This window comes from Emys orbicularis, chromosome 15 (assembly GCF_028017835.1).
Source record: "Emys orbicularis isolate rEmyOrb1 chromosome 15, rEmyOrb1.hap1, whole genome shotgun sequence".
NCBI lineage: Eukaryota > Metazoa > Chordata > Testudines > Emydidae > Emys > Emys orbicularis.
This window is the reverse complement of record NC_088697.1, coordinates 11,100,038-11,123,577: the sequence shown is the minus strand read 5'-3', so window position 1 is coordinate 11,123,577 and position 23,540 is coordinate 11,100,038. Positions and strand designations below refer to the sequence as shown.

At 45.9% G+C, this 23,540-nt stretch overlaps 1 protein-coding gene across 1 annotated transcript in view; it reads right to left on the bottom strand.

Annotated features, from left to right (window-relative positions):
* Positions 1-470: 470 nt before the first annotated feature.
* Positions 471-23,540, bottom strand: part of LOC135889374 (zinc finger protein 420-like) — a 63,696-nt gene continuing 40,626 nt past the window's right edge. Inside the window, exon 2 of the mRNA XM_065417242.1 lies at positions 471-2,567. Coding sequence (XP_065273314.1) covers positions 1,520-2,567 — 1,048 coding nt within the window. The 3' untranslated portion in view covers positions 471-1,519. The remainder of the gene's footprint in view (positions 2,568-23,540) is intronic.

Below are 23,540 nucleotides of genomic sequence, written 5' to 3'. Positions count from 1 at the left end.
GGCAGAAGGTGTCATTTCTCCCAATCCCCTCCTGGCTCAGGTTACAGCTCAGGTAGCTTCCTTCAAGGGAAGTCCCCCATCCCCAATGCAACCCCCCTGCAACATTCCCAGGTCAAATCTGCCCCGCTCCCTGCTCCGTCACACCTGATCGATTTCAAAATTTGCTTTCACTGTTACCAGAGGTTCAGAAAATCTCTGAAATACAAGGGCAAATTCACATGCTCCAAAATATATATCAAGTTGAAAAGTATGCCTTTCATACAGCTTATAGAGTGTCCACCTTATGTACTAAGTATGATGTATTGTGTTTTATGACTAAGACTGTACAACAACCCCATTATATATCAATGGACTGTGATTAACACTACACTAGGGACTGTTAAATTTTCATTGCCTTTAGCCAGTTTCCAAATTACCTCTACATACCCAAATTGTCGGAGAATAACAGAGTTCTCACTTTTTGTTTGGGTACAGCAAGTCAGATACTTTATTTTCTCAAGCAATTGCGTAGAGGGAGAGAGCTAAACAGGTCTCTCAACAGGTAAACAATTACAGCAAGCATTTATACCTTTTGTTACAGACAATGAGCAACACCTGCATTTTGTTTATACATAGGTCATTCTGATATCTTGTTTTGCTCACTGATGTAGACTCTTAGTCTACATTCCATATTATCTACACAAGGTTGCAACAACTTCTCACACAGTTCTTTCCCACTCGCCTCACACATTCCTCGCTTCTACAAATCTCATGTTATTAGGGTTACAGTTAGCCTGACTCTTGCTAACAAACTGTCATGCACTGCATCCCCTTGCTGTCAGTTCTTTCTCTGCTTCCACAGGGTGAAATGACAATTTTTCCCTATCCCTGCCCTGTTCCTGCTCTTTGTTATAGTTCAATATATTTTAAGTGAGGAAAATGGTAGTAAAAAGATCTGCTCTCCAACACAACTTGAAGCAACAACAGAGCAACTGGGAATGAAACAATTTCTTCCCCAAGAGGGAACTTGATGACTAACAATTGCTTTGAAATGGCGGAACAGTATAACTGTGATGCTCAGGGTTTGTTTAGACTAGGAAAAGTGATGGAGTTTAGGTCAGGTCAAGGGGAAAGCTAATGCCAACCACTGCACCTGGGCGGCATCTGAACTACAACTATAAATTGTCTTTTTACACCAAGATCACTAACTTGAGCAGCCAACGCTATATACAGTCCTAGTGGACGTAAGGCACAGGTAGTTTTTGCCTCAGTGTAGCTTGTTGGGATCAAACCTCTCTCTCCCACCTGGAGCTAATGAACATTCCTGGCTGGAGGGACACACACTCCTACAACTCAAAAGGAAAGGAGTTGATCGAAAAGATCACAGGACTGACCCCAAAGAAGGGTGAACTGCAAAAGGCAGAAGCAGGTAACTGATCTGGTGGAGCTGAGAGGCCACAGTGAAGACAGTGCAAAAATCACTATGTGGGAATTAGCAAATGTGATTTGTTTAAAAAAAAAAAAAAATCTTTGGCCAGCCCTAGTCAAGGGATTTATTACAGTTCTCTCTCATGTGAATTTTCTGATGTCTAATAAGGGCAGAGCTGTGACTGAAGCTTTTCCCGCACTCAGAGCATGTGTAGGGCTTCTCTCCTGTGTGGATTCTCTGATGTCTGATAAGGTGTGAGCTCTGCTTGAAGCTTTTCCCGCACTCAGAGCATGTGTAGGGCGTCTCTCCTGTGTGGATTCTCCTATGATTGCTCAGGGCAGAGCTGTGACTAAAGCTTTTCCCGCACTCAGAGCATGTGTAGGGCGTCTCTCCTGTGTGCATTTTCTGATGTCTGATAAGGACTGAGCGCTGACTGAAGCTTTTCCCGCACTCAGAGCACGTGTAGGGCTTCTCTCCTGTGTGGATTCTAGAATGTGTGATAAGCTGTGAGCGGCCATAGAAGCTTTTCCCACACTCAGAGCACGTGTAGGGCATCTCTCCTGTGTGGATTCTACAATGTCTGATAAGGTGTGAGCTCCGAGTGAAGCTTTTCCCGCATTCAGAGCACGTGTAGGGCTTCTCTCCTGTGTGAATTCTCTGATGTCCGATAAGGTCTGAGCGCTGACTGAAGCTTTTCCCGCACTCAGAGCACGTGTAGGGCTTCTCTCCTGTGTGGATTCTAGAATGTGTGATAAGCTGTGAGCTCCAAGTGAAGCTTTTCCCGCATTCAGAGCATGTGTAGGGCGTCTCTCCTGTGTGGATTCTCCTATGATTGCTCAGGGCAGAGCTGTGACTGAAGCTTTTCCCGCACTCAGAGCATGTGTAGGGCGTCTCTCCTGTGTGCATTTTCTGATGTCTGATAAGGACTGAGCGCTGACTGAAGCTTTTCCCGCACTCAGAGCACGTGTAGGGCTTCTCTCCTGTGTGGATTCTAGAATGTGTGATAAGCTGTGAGCGGCCATAGAAGCTTTTCCCGCACTCAGAGCACGTGTAGGGCATCTCTCTTGTGTGGATTCTACAATGTCTGATAAGGTGTGAGCTCCAAGTGAAGCTTTTCCCGCATTCAGAGCACGTGTAGGGCTTCTCTCCTGTGTGGATTCTCTGATGTCTGATAAGGTCTGAGCTCCGACTGAAGATTTTCCCGCACTCAGAGCACGTGTAGCGTGTCTCTTCCAAGTTGATTCTGTCACGTGTTACAACGTCTGGGAGGCTACTGAAGTTTTCCTCTGGCCTCTCCTGAGTCTCACAGGCTTTTTCTTTTTCTTGGAGTGCACAACTCCTGGAAACATTCCCTTTGCATCTTCCTGATAACGTTCCATGTGGTTCTACTTGCTCAGCATCTTCCTGATGGGGTTTCTCCTCCTCATTCTCACTCACCAGCCCATCACCTGATGGCAGACAAAGAGAATCCAGATATCGGTCACTCCCTGCACCAGAAAGAAAGGAAATCTCAGAGGAATAGAAAAAGGGATGAACAAACCAAAATATGTGTGGGAGAGATGAAAATTATCAGGAGCTGATTTTCTCCAAACCCTTCCCCAGAGGAGAGAGGAAGGGATCAGTTTTGGTCCGCATCTCACCAGAACACTCAGGGGAAAGTGAGATCGGGGAGGGACCTGCTGCCAGTTGTCAGTCAGAATAGGAGGGATGCCATGAGTGACATCTGCCGTAATGATTCCACATCTGCAGGGAACAATCCTGAACTTGGAGAGCTCACAGGATCTTTGTAGGGCATCCCTAATGTTTCCTGCATTCCTAAACAGTCTTTGAGTTGGTTTAACCAATTCCTCACCTGTGCAGGGAGCTCTCGGGAGCACTTCTTTCTCAGAGCCCTGGAGGTCAGGGACCCATGCTTCTTCCCCTCGTTCCAGCTGCGAGATCACATCAGGTTTGGAAATTGGAAACCCTACTCCAGGCAATGAAAAGAAGGGAGGTCAATGGAATTTGTGGGATACTTGTCACAAAGAATATTCCATGGTTTTAACCCCAGCTCATTTTTAAGCAGTAACATCCCAAGGCCAGCTTCCTTGGCTCAAAGTGGCATGAGAGTTATTATTATTATAAATCATATGCATTGCCTTAGTGCCTAAGGACCCACTAACAGTGGGTCCCCATTGTGCTAGGACAAGTACAAACACAGAATAGTAGATGGCCTATGCCCTGAAGAATTTACAATCTAAATAGACAAGACAGACACAGAATGGGGGAAGGGGTAGAACCCACTGTTAGAATAGAGATATTCAAGCCTGCCTGTAAAGCCTATACTTGAAGAACTTAGGTGTATTTTTTATCACTTAGCTACTTACAGGGGTATAAAAACAAAGAATCAAAATCACAGTCCGCCTGTGTATGGGCCTTCTCTCACCAGGATAGTCTGAGGCCTTGTTCTCAGGCTAAGGCCTTTGGCTAAGCAGCAGGGGCAGCCATAAGCTGGGAAGCGTAGGGTCACATCCTCACATCCCAAACCAATCACACTGAAATAAGGTGGTATTGGGCTGTTAGGAAGACAATCCTGTCCCGATAGTGCCCATCCCCACCAGATAAAGAAACAGACCTTAAGATGGTTTAAGAAAACTTAGTTTAATAGCATCCTGACTGGCAAGAAATCACTTATCAATGGTTGTGGTTGTGAAACTCTCATTTCCGTATTGTTTTATCTTTATGGTCACCACTTTTACATTGTTAATCAGTCTCGTTCTCTAATAGTTTCTCTCTGCTGTATAATTAATGTTGCCAGGTGTAAGTTAATTAGGGTAGTGGGATATAATTGGTTAGATCAGGGGTAGGCAACCTATGGTACGCAAGCTGATTTTCAGTGGCACTCACACTGCCTGGGTCCTGGCCACCGGTCCGGGGGCTCTGCATTTTAATTTATTTTTAAATGAAGCTTCTTAAACATTTTAAAAACCTTATTTACTTTACATACAACAATAGTTTAGTTATATATTATAGACTTATAGAAAGAGACCTTCTAAAAACGTTAAAATGTATTACTGGCACGCGAAACCTTAAATTAGAGTGAATAAACAAAAATTCCGCACACCACTTCTGAAAGGTTGCCGACCCCTGGGTTAGAGAATTATGTCACAATATGTTAGAATTAGAACATAAGAACAGCCAAACTGGGTCAGACCAAAGATCCATGTAGCCCAGTATCCTGTCTACCGCAGTGGCCAATGCCAGGTGCCCCAGAGGGAGTGAACCTAACAGGTAATGATCAAGTGATCTCTCTCCTGCCATCCATCTCCACCTTCTGACAAACAGAGGCTAGGGACACCATTCCTTACCCATCCTGGCTAATAGCCATTAATGGACTTAACCTCCATGAATTTATCCAGTTCTCTTTTAAACCCTGTTATAGTCCTCACCTTCACAACCTCCTCAGGCAAGGAGTTCCACAAGTTGACTGTGCGCTGTGTGAAGAAGAACTTCCTTTTGTTTTAAACCTGCTGCCTATTAATTTCATTTGGTGACCCCTAGTTCTTGCATTATTCGAATAAGTAAATAACTTTTCCTTATCTACTTTCTCCACATCACTCATGATTTTATATATCTCTATCATACCCCCCCTTAGTCTCCTCTTTTCCAAGCTGAAGAGTCCTAGCCTCTTTAATCTCTACACATATGGGACCCGTTCCAAACCCCTAATCATTTTAGTTGCCCTTCTCTGAACCTTTTCTAGTGCCAGTATATCTTTTTTTAGATGAGGAGACCACATCTGTATGCAGTATTCGAGATGTGGGCGTACCATCGATTTATATAAGGGCAATAATATATTCTCCTTCTTATTCTCTATCCCCTTTTTAATGATTCCTAACATCCTGTTTGCTTTTTTGACCACCTCTGCGCACTGCGTGGACGTCTTCAGAGAACTATCCACGATGACTTCAAGATCTTTTTCCTGATTCGTTGTAGCTAAATTAGCCCCCATCATATTGTATGTATAGTTGGGGCTATTTTTTCCAATGTGCATCACTTTACATTTATCCACATTAAATTTCATTTGCCATTTTGTTGCCCAATCACTTAGTTTTGTGAGATCTTTTTGAAGTTCTTCACAGTCTGCTTTGGTCTTAACTATCTTGAGTAGTTTAGTATCATCTGCAAACTTTGCCACCTCACTTTTTAGTCCTTTTTCCAGATCATTTATGAATAAGTTGAATAGGATTGGTCCTAGGACTGACCCTTGGGGAACACCACTAGTTACCGCTCTCCGTTCTGAGAATTTACCATTAATTCCTACCCTTTGTTCCCTGTCTTTTAACCAGTTCTCAATCCATGAAAGGACCTTCCCTTTTATCCCATGACAACTTAATTGATGTAAGAGCCTTTGGTGAGGGACCTTGTCAAAGGCTTTCTGGAAATCTAACTACACTATGTCCACTGGATCCCCCTTGTCCACATGTTTGTTGACCCCTTCAAAGAACTCTAATAGATTAGTAAGACACGATTTTCCTTTACAGAAACCATGTTGACTTTTGCCCAACAATTTATGTTCTTCTATGTGTCTGACAATTTTATTCTTTACTATTGTTTTGACCAATTTGCCCGGTACTGACATTAGACTTACCGGTCTGTAATTGCCGGGATCACCTCTAGAGCCCTTTTTAAATATTGGCGTTACATTAGCTATCTTCCAGTCGTTGGGTACAGAAGCCGATTTAAAGGACAGGTTACAAACCATAGTTAATAGTTCCGCAACTTCACATTTGAGTTCTTTCAGAACTCTTGGGTGAATGCCATCTAGTCCGGTGACTTGTTAATATTAAGTTTATCAATTAATTCTAAAACCTCGTCTAGTGACACTTCAATCTGTGACAGTTCCTCAGATTTGTCACCTACAAAAGCTGGCTCAGGTTTGGGAATCTACCTAACATCCTCAGCCGTGAAGACTGAAGCAAAGAATCCCTTTAGTTTCTCCACAATGACTTTATCATCTTTAAGCACTCCTTTTGTATCTCGATCATCGAGGGGCCCCACTGGTTGCTTAGCAGGCTTCCTGCTTCTGATGTACTTAAAAAACATTTTGTTATTACCATTTGAGTTTTTGGCTAGCCGTTCTTCAAACTCCTCTTTGGCTTTTCTTATTACATTTTTACACTTAATTTGGCAGTGTTTATGCTCCTTTCTATTTACCTCCCTAGGATTTGACTTCCACTTTTTAAAGGAAGTCTTTTTATCTCTCACTGCTTCTTTTACATGGTTGTTAAGCCACGGTGGCTTTCTTTTAGTTCTTTTACTGCAGCTTGCAGGGATTTCACTTTAGTTACTGTACCTTTTAATTTCTGTTTAACTAACCTCCTCATTTTTGCATAGTTCCTTTTTGAAATTAAATGCCACAGTGTTGGGCTGTTGAGCTGTTCTTCCCACCACAAGGATGTTAAATGTTATTATATTATGGTCACTATTTCCAAGCAGTCCTGTTATAGTTACCTCTTGGATCAGCTCCTGCACTCCACTCCGGACTAAATCTAGAGTTGCCTCTCCCCTTGTGGGTTCCCGTACCAGCTGCTCCAAGAAGCAGTCATTTAAAGTATCAAGAAATTTTGTCTCTGCATTTCGTCCTGAGGTGACATGTTCCCAGTCAATATGGGGATAACTGAAATCCCCCACTATTATTGAGTTCTTAATTTTGATAGCCTCTCTAATTTCCCTTAGCATTTCATCATCACTATCACTGTCCTGATCAGGTGGTCAATAATAGATCCCTAATGTTATATTCTTATTAGAGCATGAAATTTCTATCCATAGAGATTCTATGGAACATGTGGATTCACTTAAGATTTTTACTTCATTTGATTCTACATTTTCTTTCACAAATAGTGCCACTTCCCCCTCTGCATGACCTGTTCTGTCCTTCCAATATATTTTGTACCCCGGAATGATTGTGTCCCATTGATTGTCCTCAGTCCACCAGGTTTCTGTGATGCCTATTATATCAATATCCTCCTTTATCACAAGGCATTCTAGTTCACCCATCTTATTATTTAGACTTCTAGCATTTTGTATGAGCACTTTAAAAACTTGTCATTGTTTATTTGTCTGCCCTTTTCTGATGTGTCCGATTCTTTATGTGAATGTTTCTCATCTGATCTGGCCCTTACATTATCCTCTTCCATCCTCTGCTCCTGACGATAACCTAGAGAATCTCTATCAATAGACTCTCCTCTAAGAGAAGTCTCTGTCCGATCCACATGCTCCTCTGCAGCAGTCGGCTTTCCCCCATCTCCTAGTTTAAAAACTTCTCTGCAACCTTTTGAATGTTAAGTGCCAGCAGTCTGGTTCCACCTAGTGAGGAGGGCTTTAAACTAGGTTCGACGGGGACAGGTGAGCAAAGCCCACAGGTAAGTGGGGAACATGGAGACCTGGGAGATGGGTCGGAAATAGGAAGGAGCATGGGCCATAATGGCAGAGAGAAAGGAGGGTCAGGGCAAAACTGGGAGGCAAGATCAAATCAGTATCTTAGATGCCTATATACAAATGCAAGAAATATGGGTAATAAGCAGGAAGAACTGGAAGTGCTAATAAATAAATACAACTATGACATTGTTGGCATCATCGAAACTTGGTGGGATAATACACGATTGGAATGTTGGTGTGGATGGGTACAGCTTGCTCAGGAAGGATAGACAGGGGGAAAAGGGAGGAGGTGTTGCCTTATATATTAAAAATGTACACACTTGGACTGATTGGTGCAGATGGACATAGGAGACGGAAGTGTCGAGAGTCTCTGGGTTAGGCTAAAAGGGGTAAAAAAAAGTCTACTACAGGCCACCTAACCAGGTGGAAGAGGTGGATGAGGCTTTTTTTAAACAACTAACAAAATCATCCAAAGCCCAAGATTTGGTGGTGATGGGGGACTTCAACTATCCAGATATATGTTGGGAAAATAACACAGCGGGGCACAGACTATCCAATAAGTTCTTGGACTGCATTGCAGACAACTTTTTATTTCAGAAGGTTGAAAAAGATACTGGGGGGAAGCTGTTCTAGATTTTAATAAATAGGGAGGAACTCATTGAGAATTTGAAAGTAGAAGGCAGCTTGGGTGAAAGTAATAATGAAATCATCGAGTTCACAATTCTAAGGAAGGGTAGAAGGGAGTACAGCAAAATGGAGACAATGGATTTCAGGAAGGCAGATTTTGGTAAGCTCAGAGAGCTGATAGGTAAGGTCCCATGGGAATCAAAACTGAGGGGAAAAACAACTGAGGAGAGTTGGCAGTTTTTCAAAGGGACACTATTAAGGGCCCAAGAGCAAGCTATTCAGCTGAGTAGAAAAGATAGGAAATGTGGCAAAAGACCTCCTTGGCTCAACCACAAGATTTTTCATGATCTAAAAAATAAAAAGGAGTCATATAAAAAATGGAAACTAGGACAGATTACAAAGGATGAATATAGGCAAACAACACAGGAATGCAGGGGCAAGATTAGAAAGGCAAAGTCACAAAATGAGCTCAAACTGGCTACGGGAATAAAGGGAAACAAGAAGACTTTTTATCAATACATTAGAAGCAAGAGGAAGACCAAGGACAGGGTAGGCCCACTGCTCAGTGAGGAGGGAGATACAGTAACAGGAAACTTGGAAATGGCAGAGATGCTTAATGACTTCTTTGTTTCGGTCTTCACCGAGAAGTCTGAAGGAATGCCTAACATAGTGAATGCTAATGGGAAGGGGGTAGGTTTAGAAGATAAAATAAAAAAAGAACAAGTTAAAAATCACTTAGAAAAGTTAGATGCCTGCAAGTCACCAGGGCCTGATGAAATGCATCCTAGAATACTCAAGGAGCTAATAGAGGAGGTATCTGAGCCTCTAGCTATTATCTTTGGAAAATCATGGGAGACAGGAGAGATTCCAGAAGCCTGGAAAAGGGCAAATATAATGCCCATCTATAAAAAGGGAAATAAAAACAACCCAGGAAACTACAGACCAGTTAGTTTAACTTCTGTGCCAGGGAAGATAATGGAGCAAGTAATTAAGGAAATCATCTGCAAACACTTGGAAGGTGGTAAGGTGATAGGGAATAGCCAGCATGGATTTGTAAAGAACAAATCATGTCAAACCAATCTGATAGCTTTCTTTGATAGGATAATGAGTCTTGTGGATAAGGGAGAAGCTGTGGATGTGGTATACCTAGACTTCAGTAAGGCATTTGATACGGTCTCGCATGATATTCTTATCAATAAACTAGGCAAATACAACTTAGATGGGGCTACTATAAGGTGAGTGCATAACTGCCTGGATAACCATACTCAGAGAGTAGTTATTAATGGTTCCCAATCCTGCTGGAAAGGTATAACAAGTGGGGTTCCTCGGGGGTCTGTTTTGGGACCGGCTGTGTTCAATATCTTCATCAATGACTTAGATATTGGCATAGAAAGTACGCTTATTAAGTTTGCAGATGATACCAAACTGGGAGGGATTGCAACTGCTTTGGAGGATAGGGTCATAATTCAAAATGATCTGGACAAATTGGAGAAATGGTCTGAGGTAAACAGGATGAAGTTTAACAAAGACAAATGCAAAGTGCTCCACTTAGGAAGGAACAATCATTTTCACACATACAGAATGGGAAGAGACTGTCTAGGAAGGAGTATGGCAGAAAGGGATCTATGTGATGCTGTTGCAAAAAAAGCAAACATGATTCTGGGATGCATTAACAGGTGTGTTCTGAGCAAGACATTCTTCCGCTCTACTCTGCACGGGTTAGGCCTCAACTGGAGTATTGTGTCCAGTTCTGGGCACCGCATTTCAAGAAAGATGTGGAGAAATTGGAGAGGGTCCAGAGAAGAGCAACAAGAATGATTAAAGGTCTAGAGAACATGACCTATGAAGGAAGGCTGAAAGAATTGGGTTTGTTTAGTTTGGAAAAGAAAAGACTGAGAGGGGACATGATAGCAGTTTTCAGGTATCTAAAAGGGTGTCATAAGGAGGAGGGAGAAAACTTGTTCATCGTAGCCTCTAAGGATAGAACAAGAAGCAATGGGCTTAAACTGCAGCAAGGGAGGTTTAGGTTGGACATTAGGAAAAAGTTCCTGTCAAGGGTGGTTAAACACTGGAATAAACTGCCTAGGGAGGTTGTGGAATCTCCATCTCTGGAGATATTTAAGAGTAGGTTAGATAAATGTCTATCCGGGATGGTCTAGACAGTATTTGGTCCTGCCATGAGGGCAGGGGACTGGACTCGATGACCTCTCGAGGTCCCTTCCAGTCCCTTGAATCTATGAACAGACTGTATCGGCGTATAGAGATAAGCCCGACTGGTGTGAAGGGCTTCGGAATACGTAATCTTATAGGTGTCAAAATTGTACAGGCTATACTACCACCCTGTGACATCATCAACAAAGTGCCCATTTGTGCCTGGGTAGCGGCCCTGCTATGGGAGGGAGGAATGCAGCAAGGACTCAGCATCAGTGGCCAGGGTCGCCGTGCATAGAGATGGGGAGGTTATATGGGGCTGGGGTAATGAGTGGGAGAGGGAGGTCAAGAGTTAAAATAATAATATTTCGGGGGGGAAAATGTATAATGAAGTGAAACTGAACAGAAATAAACCTGGAGTGTAGGCTCTAAAGCAGGGGTAGGCAACCTATGGCACGTGTGCCGAAGGCGGCACGCGAGCTGATTTTCAATGGCACTCACACTGCCCAGATCCTGGCCACCGGTCCAGGGGGCTCTGCATTTTAATTTAATTTTAAATGAAGCTTCTTAAACATTTTAAAAACCTTATTTACTTTACATACAACAATAGTTTAGTTATATATTATAGACTTATAGAAAGAGACCTTCTAAAAACGTTAAAATGTATTACCGGCACGCGAAACCTTAAATCAGAGTGAATAAACGAAGACTCCGCACACCACTTCTGAAAGGTTGCCGACCCCTGCTCTAAAGCAACAAGGCTTCGGTAGGGATTCGGGGTTAAAGGTCTGGGATCCCCCACAGCTCTAGATCCCCAAACCTCTCCTCTCTCCCACTGACCCACCCAGCCCACTTCGTGGGTGCCCTTCCTACACACTCCCCTCCCCTTCATCCCATTACTCTCAGTCAGCACCTTGGGAACTTCTTGTGTTCCCTCCTCGTCTCTCACTACCTCATCCCTCCCTGCTGATTCTTAGGTCTAACCCTGCACACACTCTCCCCATGTCCTGGCACCCCAGAATTATCTCCTCCCCCCTTCTACTCTCCTCCCACAGCTCTGTTCTCCCTTTACCCGTGGGGTCCTGAATGGCAACATTATACGCTCTCCTATCAAAAGAGGAGCTCATCTGACTGTCATACAGCCATGCATGAGTCATACACCAATTTACTCAATTTAGAATTCTACAGGCAGCATATTTTCCTCTTAAAATGAGGAAAAGGCATAAAAGCTACAGTTATTAATGTAGCCAACAAGGATACATTAAATGCAATTTTAAAATGACTGATGGCACCAAAAAGGCACATGTCCAAAAATTATACTAGCGGGTGGGAGATAAGGCAAAAAAAAAGGGGGGCAAGGAAACTTGTCAAAACTTGTATGACGAATAAAGGTATAAAGTTATTACTACTCAGATTCTTTAGAGACCCCACAGCTTCTAAAAACTGAGGGGACGGGAATCCTTACCCAGCAAGACCACCATCTCATAGTTCTCCTGCATGACATCCCTGTAGAGGGCTCTCTGAGTGGGGTGCAGCAGAGCCCACTCTTCCCTGGTGAAATACACAGCCACCTCCTCGAAGGTCACCAGCCCCTGAAAGAGAAAGAGTCCAACACTCAGTACCTGCTGCCCCAGTCACAACCCCACTATTCACAGAACAGCAGCACCAGGGAAATGGAAGCTCCGGGAGGCACATGTTAACAGAGTCCACCCCACCTTGCCTAGAGCAGCCAGGAGGCATCAGAGGGTGGAAAGAGAGAACCTTTGTGTCGTCCAGCTGATAGACGGAGGCAGGATCGTCACATTTATCACATACCTACTAGCCAGAGCTTGATATAGGAGATGGGGCTGTCTCTGGACCCTGCTGGTGGCTCCCTGGTAGGAATCCCAACACTCTCCAAATAAAATATATGGAAGAAAGGGGAAGTCAATAGTAAAGAATGTAAGTTAGAAGGTCAGAATTGTAGAAAATTGGTAAGGGAAGCTAACAGAAATCAATGATCAATCAATGAAAATAAGAAGGAAGTTTTTAAAAGTATATTAAGTACAAAATTAATCCTAACAATGGTAGAGGTAAATTACTAGATGGAAATGGCAGAATTATCAAAAATAATGCAGAAGAGGTAAAGTGTTCAATAAATATTTCTCTCCTGGACACAATAGATCCTATCAAACTAACTAGATATCCTTATTGGATAAGATCAAAAGTTTGGTCACAGCGAATAGCACTGATGTAATATACCTAGACTTCTGTAAGGCATATGACTTGGTTAAGCACAATATTTTGACTAGAAAGATATAAAATACACACGGCATACATTAAATAGATTAAAAACTGGGATTGTAAATGGGGAACCATGGTCGAGTGGATTTATTTCTAGCGGGTTCCCACAAGGATTGGTTCTTAGCTCTGTGCTATTTTACATTCTTATCAATGACCTGGAAGAGAAGATAAAATCATCACTGATAAAGTTTGCAGTTGCCACAAAGATTGGGGGTGGTGGTAACTAACGAAGTGTCAGTAGATTCAGGCTCCAGCACTGGGAGTCTGGGAAGTTTTCCCAGCCCTGGCTGGGGGGTTATTTCCTGTTCCACAAAGAGGGGAAGTTCCATTCCCAACTCCTGTGCCTTGAAATTAGGCCCTATCTGACACTACACCCCACATTCAGCACAGTGGTATGATTATAATATGATTAGGACATAATTGTGATGCATTTTGTGCAAGATGTGTCATGTGTGGTGTCATTGGAAAAGTTATGATTTGCTGAATATGATTATCCTATTTGTGTGCATGGATCATGTTTGTATCTGAAGTTATGGATATTGACTATGTATCTGTATTTCAAATGTGCTCACTCTGGGTAACACCCACAACTAGCCTATCAGGTACAACAGTGAAGAAGCCAGACAGTGCTGATGGCTCATCAACAAAGAAAATGGACCATGAAAGAGCTTAGCCTTCCTGTGAATGTTTCAGTTACTATGACTCAGCAGGGCATGCTAGGGCATGTGACCAGACCACATGACACTGAACTCCATTTTGGTACCAGTATTTTCCCACAAACTGGACTGGGAACTGAGTTTGGAACAAAGGGTTCCCACCATATGAAAAAGCTACATAAGGTGGGGTGTGACATCATCTCTTGGCCTCATTCCCCACACAAGAGAGCTGAGGAACAAAGACTGTACTGGGGGAAGTGTTGGTCCCAGGGTAAAAGGATTTCTAGCTTGTGTATGGAAACTTGGTGGACTGCTTCTATCGTCAGTCAGGGTGAGAAATTGCTAATTCAAATTCTGTCCAGCTGGTACATTATGCTTAGTTTGAGTTTTTGGTTATTTGCTAAGTAATCTGCTTTGATCTCTTTGCTATCACTTATCGATAGGAAATTGGCTCTTGTTTTCTATCTGTCCTTGAGTGGCTTAGGTAAAGAACTCAGGTAGCTTAGCTGGATGCATGGCGCCACCTGCTGTCGTTTTCGGTGATAACAGGGCCTGGAGACGCTGGCTGAATCTCCAGCAAAGCAGTGTGAGACGGGCCAGCCCAGCTTCAGGGTTAGAGGGCACAGCGTTTCCCAGAAGCCCCCCAGACTACACCCCGGGGGTAACAACCCATCACACCCTAGAGTACACAAGTCTCAGCAGGTTTGTCACATCCTGTCCCCTCCCTTTCTCCACCCCAGATATTTCCTGCCTCCCACCACCTCTAGCAGCTCCCACCCTCCTTTGCATTTACTGCTCCTCTCCCTCCAAGCAGAACCCACCACCAGCTCCCTGATAATCCCTTACCTGAGCCAGCTGCATTGCGGCCATTTCCTTCCTGCTGGGAGGAGGGGATGATCTGGAGCGAAACGTGGACGTTAATCTGTAGCCTGCCAGAGCGAGAAGGGCAATGTGAGAGACTTCAGACGGGGTTTTTCTCCAATCCACATGACGATTCCCCCCAGGATTTTCCCCTACTAATGGAAATTCTAGGTCAGGGGTCTCAAACACGTGGCTCGTGGGGTGATTTTCTGCGGCCCGCGAGCCCCTCGCAGCCCCCCCGCCCTCCCCCAGTGTTTACCAGAGCAGCCAGATGAGCACCGGGAGCAGAGCAGGCTCCCTGCCTGCCTGCCCTGCGCAGCTCCGGGAAGAGGCTGGAACATGGGGAAGGGGGGCGGAGGGGTTGTGGGTGGCTGTTACTTTAGGCAGCGCCCCCAGCAGCTCCAATTGGCCGGGAACGGGGAACCGCGGCCAATGGGAGCTGCTGGAGGCGATGCCTCAAGCAACAGAAATGCACAGCCCCTCCGCCCCCCCTTCCCCATGTTCCAGCCTCTTGCGGGGGCAGGGCAGACAGGCAGGAAGGCAGGGAGCCTGCCCTGCCCTGCCCCCGGTACACGCCAGGCCAGTTCCTGCCCTCCAAACCCCTCCTGCAGCCGAACCCCCTGCCACACCATGCAACCCGACCCCCTGCCATACCCTGCACCCTGACCCCCTGCCTCACCCCGCACCCCTCCTGCATGCCAACCCACTGCCCTGAGCCCCATGCCTCACCCCGCACCCCTCCTGCATGCCAACCCACTGCCCTGAGCCCCATGCCGCACCCCTCCTGTACCCCGACCCCCTGCCATACCCTGCACCCTGACCCCTGCCCTGAGCCCCCGCCACACCCTGCACCCTGACCCCCTGCCCTGAACCCCCTGCCGCACCCCGCACTCCTCTTGCACCCCAACCCCCTGCCCTGAGCCCCCTGCACCCTTGCTGTACCCCTCACCCCTCCTGCACCCCACACCCAAACTCCCTGCCCTCAGCCCCCACCACACCCCACACCCCTCCTGCACTCCCTGGGGGCAGGGGGGGCAGAGTTGGGGTGGGGATTTTGGGGAAGGGGTTGGAATGGGGGCAGGGAAGGGGTGGGAAGAAGCGGGGCCTCATGGAAGGGGTGGAGAGGGGGCGGGGCTGAGGGCAGCAGGGGTGAGGTGTCAGTAATGCGGCCCTAGGGCCAATGTACTAGTCCTCATGTAGCCATCATGGTCATTTGAGTTTCAGACCCCTGTTCTAGGTTCTGCCACACTGTGAAGCTGAAAGTGTCCTTATTCCAGTACAGGCCTAGCCCCCTCCCACAAGGGTGTAACCCGCTGAGACATGGTGAAAACCTCCCAGTAGCAGAGTCTCTCTGTTACACTTATCAAGTTTGTGGAGGATACCAAGCTGGGAGGAGTTGCAAGTGCTTTGGAGGATAGGATTAAAATTCAAAATGATCTAGACAATTTGGAGAAATGGTCTGAAGTAAATAGGATGAAATTCAATAAGGGCAAATGAAAAGTATTGCACTTAGGAAGGAATAATCAGCAGCACACATATATAAAATGGGAAATGACTGCCTAGGAAGGAATACTGCGGAAAGTGATTGGGGGGTCATAGTGGATCACAAGCTAAATATGAGTGAACAGCAGGGGTTCTCAAACTAGGGGTCAGGACCCCTCAGGGGGTCACGAGGTTATTACATGCAGGAGTAGCAAGCTGGCAGCCTCCACCCCAAACCCCACTTCGCCTCCAGCATTTATAACGGTATTAAGTATACAAAAAAGAATTTTTAATTTATAAGCAGGGTAACCCTCAGAGGCTTGTTATGTGAAAGGGGTCACCAGTACAAAAGTTTGAGAATCACTGGACAACGGTGTAACGCTGTTGCAAAAAAAGGAAACATCATTTTGGGATGTATTAGCAGGAGTATAGTAAGCAAGACATGAGAAGTAATTCTTCCGCTCTACTCCACGCTGATTAGTCCTCTACTGGAGTACTGTGTCCAGTTCTCGGTGCCACATTTCAGGAAAGATGTGGACAAATTGGAGAAAGTCCAGAGAAGGGCAACAAAAATGATTAAAGGTCTAGAAAACATGACCTATGAGGGAAGATTGAAAAAATTGCGTTTGTTTAGTCTGGAGAAGAGAAGATTGAGAGGGGACATTATCACAGTTTTCAAGTACATAAAAGGTTGTTACAAGGAGGAGGGAGAAAAATTGTTGTTCTTAACCTCTGAGGATAGGACAAGAAGCAATGGGCTTAAATTGCAGTAAGGGCGGTTTAGGTTGGACATTTGGAAAAACTTCCTGTCAGAGTGGTTATGCACTGGAATAAATTACTTAGGGAGGTTGTGGAATCTCCATCATTGGGGATTTTTAAGAACAGGCTGGACAAACACCTGTCAGGGATGGTCTAAATAATAGTTTGACCTGCCTTGAGTGCAGGGGACTGGACTACATGACCTCTCGAGATCCCTTTCAGTTCTCATTGTCCCCAAAGCAGCTGTCTCAGGTTTACAAAGTTGTTTGATGCTCCAGCCTCTATATAGTCTCTCCTGGGAGTGCCCCCTTTCATGGGCTGGGCCTAGTTTTATCTTTTGGCAAGCATTACCCCGGGAGCGCTGAGACTGGGTCTTCTTTCCTCAGCACACCTTGTTTCTTTCTGTGGCTCCCCAGTGAGTCCAAATGAGTAGATACTCCTGATAGAGAATATGAACAAAAGAGCGACCCACTGCGTCAGACCAATGGTCCATCTAGCTCAGTGGCCAATGCCAGGTGCTTCAGAGGGAATGAAGAGAACAGGGAATCATCAAGTGATCCATCCCCTGTCACCCATTCCCAGCTTCTGGCAAACAGAAGCTAGAGACACCATCTCTGCCCATCCTGCCTGTGACTCTTGCAAAAGCGCCCATGTCTTAATTGAACATGGACAAATGCATAGCTGGAATCAGTCTGACTCACCAGTGTTAGTATTGTTAAAACAGGTATTAGAATGACAAGAATGTGTTTAGACTTTATTGAATGCTTGTGAGTTGCTGCCTGGATTAATATCTGACTAGTTGCATTGTGAGCTTCTGTGGCTATGTAAATCACCAGACAGGAGAGAGAATTTACCTAGGGGAAGTGCTGATTGGCAACAGAATGCATTACACCCTGCCTGGCAAGAGAGGTCCATCAACACCACATCGACTATTATGGGATGTTAAAGAAGACAAACAACTGTTCTACTCTTGACTTCCCATTAGCTGAGATCCCAGGAGCTCAGAGCACATGGCAGGAAGGGGATAAAAAACCCCATACAGAAGGAACTGATTATCTGTATGCTACTTGAACTCTGGAGGGAAAGTTTCTAGGCATAAGCAAGAGTTCCCCAGCTGCTTAGCCTGCATTAGTCCTAATGAATATGTAGGGCTTGCTTATTATAGAAGCTTCTATTACATTTTGAAATTTAAGACTGTAACTCCTCTGCATCTGCTTTAACCTACTTTAACTTTGTAAACAACTCTTGTTTCCTTTTAAATAAATCTCAATACAGGTTATGCCAGGACTGGCTACAAGTGTTGTCTTTGTTGTGAGATCTAAGATTCAATTGACCTAATTAAGTGACTGGTCCTTTGGGACTGGCAGTAACCTGAACATTGTTGTGATTCGTGGTGTAAGGCAGTAGTTCTCAACCAGGGGTCTGAGACCCCCTGAGGGGGCATGAGCAGGTTTTTGGGGGCTGCCAAGCAAGGCCAGTATTAGACTCACCGAGGCCGAGGGCAGAAATCTGTAGTCCCAGCGTATGGAGCTGAAGTCCAGGCCCCTGAACCCCACCACGCGGGGCTGAAGCCAAAGCCTAAGCAATGTAGCTTTGTGGGGGCCCCTGTGGCATGGGGCCCCAGGCAGTTGCCCTGCTTGCTACCCCCTAACGCCAGCCCTGGCTTGTATATACAGAAAACCAGTTATCGTGGCCCATGGAGTTTTTATACCATTTTGGGGAGGCCTCAAAAAGAAAAAGGTTGAGAACCCATGGTGTAAGGGACCATCTGTCACAAAGGTTGGCTCACCTGCATGGTGAGATATGTAGGATGACCCAAGGGGATGGTCTGTGATTCCACGTTAATGCTGTTACAGTGCCTGAAGCGTTTACACTGGATACTTGGTTGGTGAAATCTACATATAGACCTCACAACCAATTTGGGGTTTGTTCCCTGCTTCTTACCAGTCTGCCTGAGGCTGGTGCTCATGCCCTCGAGTCACTGAAGACAGCAAAAACAACGAGGAGTCCTTGTGGCACCTTAGAGACTAACAAATGTATTTGGGCATAAGTTTCTGTGGGCTAGAACCCACTTCATCAGATGCATGGAGTGAAAAATACAGGAGCAGGTATACATGAAAGGATAGGGTTGCTTTACCAAGTGTGAGGTCAGTCTAACGAGATAAATCCATTAACAGCAGGAAACCAAGGGAGGAAAAATTACTATTGAAGTGGTAAGAGAGTGGCCCATTACAGACAGTTGACAAGAAGGTGTGTGTAACAGTAGGGAGACATTAGTATTGAGGAAATTAGGTTTAGGTTTTGTAATGACCCAACCACTCCCAGTCTTTATTCAGGCCTAAGCTGATGGTATCCAGTTTGCAAATTAATTCCAGTTCTGCAGCTTCACGTTGGAGTCTGTTTTTGAAGCTTTTTTGTTGAAGAATTGCCACTTTTAAGTCTGTTATTGAGTGACCAGAGAGATTGAAGTGTTCTCCTACTGGTTTTTGAATGTTATGATTCCTGATGTCAGATTTGTGTCCATTTATTCTTTTTCATAGAGACTGTCCGGTTTGGCCAATGTACATGGCAGAGGGGCATTGCTGAAAACAGTGTTACAGAGACTTATGGGCACAACGCCACCAGCAGCAATTGGCACCAATGCAGAGCAGGCTTTACAGTGACACAGTGTGGGCCAAATGGTCCATGGACTCAGTCAAGCCCCAGTTCTCCGCCCGTGCATGTCAGCATCCCGGCAACCTTCAAGGGGGGGGTCAAGGCTGCCACTCCTTCAGTGATGATGGATCTCCAGCATAGCATCACCCGCGCCCCATGACCCGCCTTGTCGCCTGAGACATAGGTGAGTTACCGAGGGTGCACAACAGATTCTGGGGTTTGGGGGGGGGGGTTAGAAAAAGGGATAACAAAACACACCACCTGGGGGTCACCCCTCAGGAAGTGAAGGTGACAGGCATTGTGGTGGCAGTAAAGCGGGAGGGGGGGAGCAGTACCCTCAAAGGCAATGCTGCCAGTGGGTCGCCCCACCACATCAGGGATGGGGCTGATAGGGAGCCATTCCCTGGGTGCCTGTGAAGGGCTATATAAACCCTACACTGGCACAGAAAGGGTTAAATTGCTGCTTTAGTCTGGACTGGCCCAGCTCCTCAGTTTACAACTGAAAACCATGCCAGGATTGGAGCATGAGTTAACAGGACAGACCTACGCTACTCAGATGGGGGCAACCCTGGGAAGAGAACAGTCTGTGGAGCATCTCCAGCCCCAAAGAGAGGGCTGGCAGCATTCAGGACTCTGGCCTTCACTGAGGGAGGGTGGGGATCCCCGGAGCTCAAAGGGGAAGCAGGTTAAAACTTGCGCTGGAGACCCAGTAAACGCTGAAGGGGACGGAGACGCTCCCAGGGCCCCCAGAAGTAAGAGAGGCCCATATTGTGATGGGAGCTGTCCACATTTACCCCCCCCCCATTTCTTTTTTTCTTTCCTTTATTTACCCTTGTTTGTCGACAGTCGGCTCTTTTTCTGTTTCACTTGGTACCCCGAGAGAGGAAGAAAGTGCCCCGAGGCCTCAGCCAGAGGGTGGAGCCCTGACACACTAGAAGGACATGCCCCTGTAGCACCTCTGGGGCAGGGGGCAATTGGACTCACAGAGGTGCACCCCAGAAGGCCTGAGGCCCAGCAGTTGGGCACCAGTTTGATGGGCTGGATGGCCTCTCACTGGGGGCTGCCAGCAGCCTGGCACATGGAGTAGATATGGGGTGGCCTGGGGAGCAGGAAGCGGGGCAGCGTCCCAGACAGCACAGCGAGAAGGGAAATGGAGAGGGGACAAGGGGCACTGCAATGAACTCAGCACCCGTCCTGAAGGCCATTAGCAGAAAGTCGTCCTCTCCCTGGCCTACGGGTGCCAGACAGTGACACAGAGATCCCTTGGCAAAGGGTCACTTGATCTTTGCCAGCAGCTCTCACCTGAGACCTGACAAACCCATCACCCCAAACATCTCTTGGAGGATGGTCATGGGAGGTGTCTACAGAAAGCTCATAAATGGTTAAGACTCATAATGACAGCGAGATCAACGTATGGGTCATATGTACAGAACAAAGCATTTATATTGAAAATCTACTTTATGGACTTGGAATGGAAAAAAATCAATCACCGAGAGGTAACGGGCCCCGGGATTGACCCATCCACCCAAGAGGGAGTCGTCACTTCTCACTCGTCAGCTGGCAATGTAACACAAGGCTCAACTGACCAGCCATGCTCCCTCCAAACTATCAATGGAAAACCATCAGGGCACCACCAAACAAGTGAAACTGGGGTCAGGGGTGTGGGGGGAGAACTGAAGGTAACACTAATTTAATCATCCCTAATCCAAAAGAGGAATAGTTTAAAGCTACATGTTACACGTGTATGGTGTGGAGGGGCAGTCCAGAATGTATAGGGGAGGGGGCCCGTTTGGAGGAGAGGCAGACTGGGCAGAGCTCGGGCATGGCTGGACCAGGAGCAGAAAGACCAGCTGGAAGTAGCAGTGAGGGGCCCAGCTCAGTCTGCAGCTCAGTCTACATCACCAAGGTGGCATGCGCCAGACCGTATGCTGCTGCTGCCTGTAACACGTGTGTGCAGCAGCCTAGGACAGGAAACAGCTACTGGCTTCTACAGTGCTAAGAAAGGGCTGGAGGGGATGGACAAGAAGGGTAGCATAAAATCCCTCCTTTACCTGTAAGGGGTTAAGAAGCTCAAATAACCTGGTTGGCACCTGACCAAAAGGACCAATAAGAAAAGACACTTTCAAATCTTGGGGGGGGGGGCCCACAGGGAAGGTTTTGTTTGTGCTTTCTGTTTGTTCTCTGTCTGGACGAGAGAGGGAGCAGGCAGGAAAAAACATCTCGTAAAAACCTACCTGAAATGAGCATGTAAGACTACAAAAATTGTAAATAAAGGCAAGGAAAGGTGTTAGATTATCTTTTGTTTTAGCTTGTGAATTTTCCCTATGCTAAGAGGTAATTTCATTCCTGTTTTGTAACTGGAAAGCAGAGTCAGAGGGGAATCCTCTGTGTTTTAAATCTTTTTATTTACCCTGTAAAGTTACCTTCCATCCTGATTTTGCAGGTGTGATTCTTTTACCTTTTTTTTTTTAATAAAATTCTTCTTTTAAGAACCTGATTGATTTTCAGTGTCCTAAAAACCCAGGGGTTTGGTCTGTGCTCACTTTGTAACCAATTGGTTAGTATATTATTCTCAAGCCTCCCCAGGAAAGGGGGTGAAGTGGCTTGGGGAAATATTTTGGGGAAACAGGGACTCCAAGTGGCCCTTTTTCCTGGATTTTTATCAAAATCACTTGGTGGTGGCAGCAATACCGTCCAAGGACAAGAAAAGTATTTGTGCCTCGGGGAAGTTTTAACCTAAGCTGGTAGAAATAAGCTTAGGGGGTCTTTCATGCGGGTCCCCACATCTGTACCCCAGAGTTCAGTGTGGGGAGGGAACCCTGACATAGTGGCAACTCGGTGGGATCATTCTGAATCCGAAGCACAGACCTCAGGATTTTAAAAGGACACATTTTTTCTTTTGGCTGCTTGAAAACCAGGGAGGTTTTTTTTTGTTTTTGTTTTTTTTAAACCTGAGAGCAGCTGGATTTTTTTCCTTTGCCTGAGGGCAGAGTAGTTAAGTTCCTGCAAGGGAATTCACAAGCTTCCCCCCCTTCAGGCTCTCAGGTTAAGCTAGGCTAAGTGCAGGAAGGCTAGGATGACGGAAAGTGAGGTCCAAAAGAAACTAGAATTAGCCAGATTGGAAGTTGAAGAGAGACAGAAAGAACACAAAAGACAAATGGACTTAAAGGGCTTGGAGTTGGAAGTGGAGGAGAGAGAAGCGAAATGCTTAGAGACAGAAAAGGAGGCAAACCCGCTTGAAGGCAGAGACGAAACGCTTGGATACGGAGTTAGAGCTGAAGCACTTAGCTCTGGAAAGGGCTAAGCTGGGACTACCAGATAACTCTAACAGTCCTTCTCCCAGGTACCGCTCCACATTCCAAAAAATTCCCCACCTACAACTAGGCGATGATACAGAGGCCTTCTTAGAAAATTTTGAAAGTGCCTACCTTGGATACAGCTTCTCTACAGACCAGTATATGGTGGAGCTGAGGCCACAGCTCAGTGGACCCTTAGCAGAGGTGGCAGCTGAAATGCCTAAAGAACACATGAACAGCTATGAACTTTTTTTTAAAAAAGGCCAGAATTAGAATGGGGCTAACACCCGAGCATGCCCGTCGGTGGTTCAGAGCCCTAAGGTGAAAAACAGACGTGGCATTTTCCTGACACGCCTACCACATTGTAAAAAAAAATGGGATGGCTGGGTATCAGGAGCAAGCGTTAAATCTCTGGAAGATCTGTCTTTCCTAATGCAAATGGAGTTCTTAGAGGGTGTTCCTGAGGAAATAGAAAGGTACATCCTAGATGGGAAGCTCAAAACTGTAATTGAGGCAGGGGAGATCGGAACCAAATGGGTGGAGGTGGCAGAAAAGAGAAAAGCTCGTAGCAGTTGGAGCGGATCTCAGAAGGGGCAACCCGAAACAACACCCTACCACCGGGGGCAGACCCAAGGCCCCACCTACATCCCAAGGAAAACCCCAAACACCTTATCGTCCCACCACAAGAATCTCCAGCAACCCACCTCGCCCCAGTGACCAGTCAGCTGGGCGATGTTTTAAATGTAATGAGCTGGAGTATGTGAAGGCCAACTGCCCCAAGAACAACAACAGATTGCAGTTTATTACACAGGAATCACACCAAAGGTCCCCAGGCCCAGATGCCTCCGAGATACCCTCAGAGCGAAGGGAAACGGAGTGTGGGCGGGAAGAAGATTATCGCGTGGAGGGACACTGGAGCACAGGTGTCAGCTATCCACCAAT